This window comes from Emiliania huxleyi, assembly GCF_000372725.1.
Source record: "Emiliania huxleyi CCMP1516 unplaced genomic scaffold EMIHUscaffold_293, whole genome shotgun sequence".
Classification (NCBI taxonomy): domain Eukaryota; phylum Haptophyta; order Isochrysidales; family Noelaerhabdaceae; genus Emiliania; species Emiliania huxleyi.
Genome location: NW_005199828.1, coordinates 29,088 through 35,087, shown reverse-complemented (window position 1 = coordinate 35,087; position 6,000 = coordinate 29,088). Strand labels below are relative to the sequence as shown.

Here is a 6,000-nt window from a genome sequence, read left to right as displayed (position 1 = left end):
GCTCGCTATCGCTCTCACCGCTCTAGCAGCTCAGGCAGCACTCGTCCCCCTCGTCCTCCTCATCCTCGACCTAGGCCTCGGCCCGATCTGAAGAATATGACTCGCAGCCGCTCGCCGCGGAGGGATGGCCGCCGCCGCCCACCGCCACCCCGCCCTTTCCCCCGCCCTTTCCCCGGCGCCGACCGCGTCCTCACCTGGCCCCAACATCGAGCGCTGCGGCAGCGGCGCGCTCGGCGGCTGCGCGCCCACCGCGCCCAGCCCCGCGGGCTGAAGCTTGGCCTGGAACGTCGCGCCGGCTCTGGGATCTGGCGGCAGCCGTGGCCGCGGTCGCGGCCTGTCGCGCTGGCTGTCGCCGCCGGTTAGACCCGCCGCTCTCACCAGCTGGAGCCTGCTGCGCAGCCGCGGCGGCTGCGGCTTCGGCGGCGGCGGCGGCGGCGGCGGTCGCGGCAGCGACGGCAGCCGGGACCGCCGATGCCGGCAGCCAGCGCTGCTCGGAGAGGTTCAGCCACCGCCGCAGGCTCTGTGCTGCACCGCGCTGCCGGATCTCGAGCCGGTGTGCGGCGTCCCGCGCTCGAAGCGCTGAGTCCACAGTCGCCTCGCACCAGCACGCGCGGCTCTCGACGTAGATGAGGATACTCGCGCCGACGCCGAGCGCCTCGCCGCCACTCGCCTCCGCCTCCGCCTGCCCGCCAGCCTGCCACGCCGCCTCGGCCTGCGCCTGCAGCTCCGCCCCAGCCTGCCTCGCCGCGGCCATTGAAAAAAAGAATTAAGAGGCGCACACCGAGTCGGGAAGGAAGGCGAGGGGGGGGGGGAGCTTAGAGCAATGTATGTCGAGGGAGAAGAAGAGGTGACATGCCCGAGAACTAAGCAGAAGGTGATGAAGCGAAAGGTTGTCCGAGGGGGGGCAATCAGAAAAGCGGCAGCGGAAAGGGGGAGGGAGATTAATAAGAGACGAGAGGTCGATATGAAGGCGGTAGAGAAGCTGCTAGAGCTGACCCAGCCCGAGACGGGGGGACAACCCACATCGAGCGAGGGGGCGGAACGATTGAAGGAGGAGGTGCTCACATGGGCGGCGTGCGAGAAGGCTATAAGACGATTCAAAAAGGGCAAGGCGGTCGGCTCGGACCTACTCGACGGATACTTACTGCGCATAGCAACGGAGGACATCCAAAAAGACTACTGGCGTCTGCTGGTACGGATCGTCGAGACAAAGCGTACCCGCGGGAATGGAATGACTGGATTGCGATGCTAGCGATGAAGCCGGGGGAAGACCCGAAGGAGCTCGAACGGAGGCGCGACCTCTGGGTCCAGCCACAGTCGTTAAAAGGACTCATGCGAATGCTCCTACCCGAATACGATAGAGCGTGCGCGAGAGTGGTCCCCGGCTCGCAATGCGGCTTCACAGCCGGAAAGAACGCGCCAGCACAGAGGGCAAGGCTGGGCGTCCTATTTGTGCTCCCCTCCGTATCCCTCGCTCTCGGGCACTACTCATCTGACCACTCATCAGAGGGGCTTCTAGGCGATCGGCCGCGCTCCGGGGCAGGGCTGGGTAGGATGGGCTCGGGCCACTCGCCCGTGCGGGTGTATCCCCGCATGAGCCGGATGGAGGCCTCGACTGTCGTGCCAGTAAAGAAAAGAAAGAAAACAGACAACCCAAGGGAGGGATGGGAGGACGGCACGCCGCCACCACACAGGGATTTTAAGGAGAGGTGTGTGGTGCGCTAGCCGTCGCCCACCCTAGGGAGTCTGCCTCTTCCTATCTCTCTTCGCAGTCTCTCTCCGACTCTCGCTGCAACCTTCATGCCACCTCGCGGTCGTGCCAGTATAAATAAATAAATACAACGTACACGCCAAACGAGGGGTGGGAGAAGGACAGGGTCCCCACCTGCACGAGCAGGATCTTGTAAGGACGATCAGGGACACAGGGGAACGGGAGCGGGGAGCGCATCGCGACACGGAGGGGGGCTGGGCAGGGTTCACCCTCACGACAGGGTCCCCGGGATTCCTCTCTCGTATAGGACAGGTTGCACCCGGCGGCACGGGGGCAAGCGCGGGCCTCCTACTGGTTGCGCTCTCCTAGTCGTGCCAGTGTGCTGTGAGATAGATAAGAATTCTTTTTTTTGGAAGGCTGAAGTGTTCGGAAGCCCTGCCGTGCTGTGTACGGGCGTGTGCACACTTATGGCCCCCGTCAAGTCGATCTGCGTGATTGGCGCAGGGCACGTCGGCGTACCGCACGCGGTGACGGTGGCTTCAAAATGCCCGGACATCCGCGTCACCGTGGTCGACGATGATGCTCGGAAGATAAAGGCGTGGGGCTCGGCGAGACTTCCCTTCTTTGAGCCGGGCATGCAGCCGACGCTGGAGGAGGTGCGGGGTGTCAACCTCTTCTTCTCCACCGACATAGCCGCCGCCATCGCGGAGGCGGACATGGTTCTCGTCTCCGTCTCGACGCCGGTCAAGGAGACGGGCGCAAACGCGGGCTACGCGCCCGACCTGCAGCACTGGGAGGCTATCGCGCGCAAGATCGCGGCGGCGTCGCGCACGCCCAAGATCATCGTGGAGCGGTCGACGGTGCCGGTCGCGACGGCGGACACGATGACCGCCGTCATCCGCGCCAACTCGACTGTCGAGCGGTCGAGTCTCTCGACGGGGGAGTGGGTGGTGCTCTCCAACCCTGAGTTTGCGCAGCAGGGGAACGCGATGCTCTGCCAGGCGTCGCCCGAGCGCGTGATGATCGGCGTGGCCGAGGGCGACAAGCATGCGGAGGAGGCCGCGCGGGCGCTCGCCGCCATCTACGAGCGGTGGGTGCCGAAGAGCCGCATCCTCCTCTCGGACTTGTGGTCGGCGGAGCTTAGCAAGATGGTGGCGGACGCGTTCCTGGCGCAGCGCATCTCCTCGATCAACTCCATCTCGGCGCTGTGCGAGCGGACGGGCGCAGACGTGTCAGAGGTCTCGCATGCCATCGGAGTGGACACGCGGATCGGCCGCAAGTACCTGCAGGCGCGAGGTATGGGGAGATATGGGGAGGTATGGGGAGATACGACACGCGGATCGGCCGCAAGTACCTGCAGGCGTCGGTCGGCTTTGGCGGCGCTTGCTACGAGACGCACTTGCGCAACCTCGTCTACCTGTGCAAGCACTACCGGCTGCCGCAGGTCGGCACGTACTGGGAGAGCGTGCTCAAGATGAACGACTACCAGAAGCGGCGCTTCGCCGCCAACATCGTGGGCAAGATGTTCAACACCATCTCAAACAAGAAGCTGGCCGTCCTCGGCGCCCCCTCCTAGAGGCTGAAGAGGGGCTCCCCGACCAGCACTCGAGAGGACGCGTATGGTAGCCGTACTCGACCGAGAGGACACACTGTCTTCGCACCCCTCGTACTCACGCGGTGCTCTGGAGACGCTGCTCGAGACCGCACTCCCGCCCCAATGTTTGGTGTGCTCACACAAAAACACAGCCCCGGACCCACGACGCACACGCACAGGCAGTCGAGAAGGGAGAGACAGCAACGGCAGTCAGAAGGCAGCGCTGGGTCCCAGGAAGGCGAATGCGAGGACGGCCTCTAGTGCGAGCTCTACACTAGTGAGCTCGTACTGGTGTGCTCACACTGCAGGCTTCGCGTACAAGAAGAACACCTCCGACACGCGGCACACGGTCGCCATCGACGTGTGCAACTACTTGCTCGCGGAGCGCGCGCGGCTGAGTATCCACGACCCGCGCGTGGCCGCCGAGGCGATTGGCATCCACTTCAGCGGAGGCGGCCTCGACCAGCTCGTCAACGTGGAGACGGACCCGTATGCCGCGTGCGACGGCGCGCACGCGCTGATCCTTCTCACCGAGTGGGACATGTACCTCGAGCTCGACTTCGAGAAGGTGTACGAAACGATGAGCAGGCCCGCGCACATCTTCGACGGGCGCAACCTCCTGGACCACGACAAGCTGCGCGAGATCGGCTTCCTTGTCGAGGGCGTCGGCAAGGGGTCGCCGCCTAGCGACGAGTAGCCCGGCTGAAGCGCGACGTCGGTGTGACTAGACGTGCGGCGGCGGAGGACAGCCGCGACCAGTGCAGAGTAGCCGCGCGGTCTTAGAGGTGGGTTGTGGCATGCGGACGAGATCGCAGATGCGTACACCGGGATCCGGCGTGCTCAAGGTACTCCTTCCTACTGTATCCTCCCCCACCTCACCCTCCCATCCTCCCACCAGAGAGAAAATGAAGAAAAACTCCAGACTGGGGGGAACATCGCGTCCCTCTCCCTGCGGCTATTTCGATTTGCCGCCGAGAGTGGCAGGGACATGTACCTCGAGCTCCGTCGACTTCGAGAAGGTGTACGAAAAGATGAGCAGGCCCGCGCACATCTTCGACGGGCGCAACCTCCTCGACCAGTCTGGTATAGTAAGTAGGGAGTATAGAACTAGAAGAAAGCAAGAGAGAGATTTTGAAAACCAACAAGAAATCTCTCTTGAAAGCAAAGACGGGAGCCCTGGGGCCTGCGCACACACGACTCCGCAGGAGAAGCCCCTCCCGCCCGTGCTTGGTTGCGCAGCGCAGCCTTCACAGAAAACTGCGGCCGCCAGCGACTGAGCGTCTCGCGCTGGCGGACGGGGAGAGGAACACAAAGGGGCGTACGGTACGGACGTCCATCCACTGGGATATGAGAATATCTAGATACTACCGCCGAGGGAACGTTGGGAAGAGGCACGAGGAGGGCGGCGACCTCGACCGACTATGGAGGACCCGTCGCCAGACGACGCAGGGCAGAAGACGGTGAGGCGGAGCAGACGCGCAGGGCGAGACGAGGGAGGGAGCAGGACTTTGCGGAGATCAGCAGGAGGATGTACGAAGAGATTGGAGCAGCAGGGACCCGAGGGACCATGTGGAAGACGGCTAGTGCTAGTCCCCCATCGGGAGGACGACCCCGGCTAGTCGCCGACCACACCCACAAAGAACCCTGCACAAAGATCGCAAGGGCGGGGACCTGGTTGTTCCTTTTTACCCATCACAGTAGAGGTAGGTAGGTAGAAAGGTGAAGAACAGCCAGGCTCGGACTGGACACCAACGCGGTATGGGTGGACGCTAGACAGATGATGACGACACGCACGAGCGACACACAGACACAAAAAGGCTCACAAGACACACAGCCAGCTGGCTGCCACACACCCTGAGTAGGCACAGTAGACAGCCGCCAGCACTTGGAGCACTTGGAGTGCAGTCATTAGCCTCACATCCACACAGACACCGCCGGCACGCACTCCCACTTCACACATGCTCAAGCACAACCCCACCAAAGCACAGCCCTGCTCAGAATGGGCAAGGGCTACCACTTGGTGACCCAGGTAGCCTCTGGCTCGCCACTGCACTCGGCTCCTCTGCAGCTGTCTCGGGCTCTCCCCACGACAGCACCCCGACGGCAAGCTTTGACGCCCGTCTGGTGGGCCTGCTTTGTCCACAGCCGCCCCTCACATGCAGCTCGCACCAGGGCTCGACACCGGGCTCTCTCATCCCGGTCGTGGCGGCGTGTGTGAAGGATGCGCGGCCGAGCCGCTGCCTGGCGCCGCTTGAACGTCTGAGAGCAGCCTCCAGGAGGCGGAATGGGTCGCGGTGCATGTCGCCATCGGCCTTCGGGGGTGGGTCCGGGGCCAGGCCACTCTCGGCGCCCGAAATACCCGGCGCAGAGCCCGGCATTGGGGCCGCGCGCGGACGAACGCAAACCCTATAGGGTTGAGGGCGGCCGCCCAAGAGCCGAAATAGGCCTTTAATTTATGTTCCCCCGCCGCTGCCAACCACACACAAGGTCCAACCCTCGCCTTTCCCGTTCCATCGACGCACATATGGCCGCGGCGAGCTGCACGCCCGAGCGGCGCGACGCATCTTGCTCGCGCAACCCGCCTCTCTCTCTCCGCTCCCGCCATGCGATGCGCTTCGCTGTGGCGCACGAGCGTAATCTGCTACGCCCCTCTCGGCCTCACAATGCCTGCCACCTCCCGTTCACAGGTGAGGAT

At 64.0% G+C, this 6,000-nt stretch overlaps 2 protein-coding genes across 2 annotated transcripts in view; one reads left to right on the top strand and one right to left on the bottom strand.

The window, feature by feature from the left end:
* EMIHUDRAFT_116452 (hypothetical protein) overlaps positions 1 to 754 on the bottom strand; it is a gene marked incomplete at both ends in the record, with an annotated part of 1,557 nt that extends 803 nt beyond the window's left edge. Inside the window, one exon of the mRNA XM_005775779.1 lies at positions 467 to 754. Coding sequence (XP_005775836.1) covers positions 467 to 754 — 288 coding nt within the window. The remainder of the gene's footprint in view (positions 1 to 466) is intronic.
* A 1,382-nt stretch (positions 755 to 2,136) lies between these two features.
* On the top strand, positions 2,137 to 4,224 carry EMIHUDRAFT_444126 (hypothetical protein). The gene is made up of 3 exons (XM_005775778.1): positions 2,137 to 3,000; positions 3,072 to 3,273; positions 3,614 to 4,224. The coding sequence occupies exons 1-3, from the start codon at positions 2,179 to 2,181 to the stop codon at positions 4,000 to 4,002; spliced, it is 1,413 nt and encodes a 470-aa protein (XP_005775835.1). The 5' UTR covers positions 2,137 to 2,178; the 3' UTR covers positions 4,003 to 4,224.
* The last annotated feature ends 1,776 nt before the right edge of the window (positions 4,225 to 6,000 follow it).

Coding starts and splice junctions, on each gene's coding strand:
- EMIHUDRAFT_444126 (XM_005775778.1), top strand. CDS start 2,179: ATGGCCCCCGTCAAGTCGATCTGCGTGATTGGCGCAGGGCACGTCGGC. Junction 3,001..3,071: donor TCGGCCGCAAGTACCTGCAG/GCGCGAGGTATG, acceptor AAGTACCTGCAG/GCGTCGGTCGGCTTTGGCGG. Junction 3,274..3,613: donor CAAGAAGCTGGCCGTCCTCG/GCGCCCCCTCCT, acceptor CTCACACTGCAG/GCTTCGCGTACAAGAAGAAC.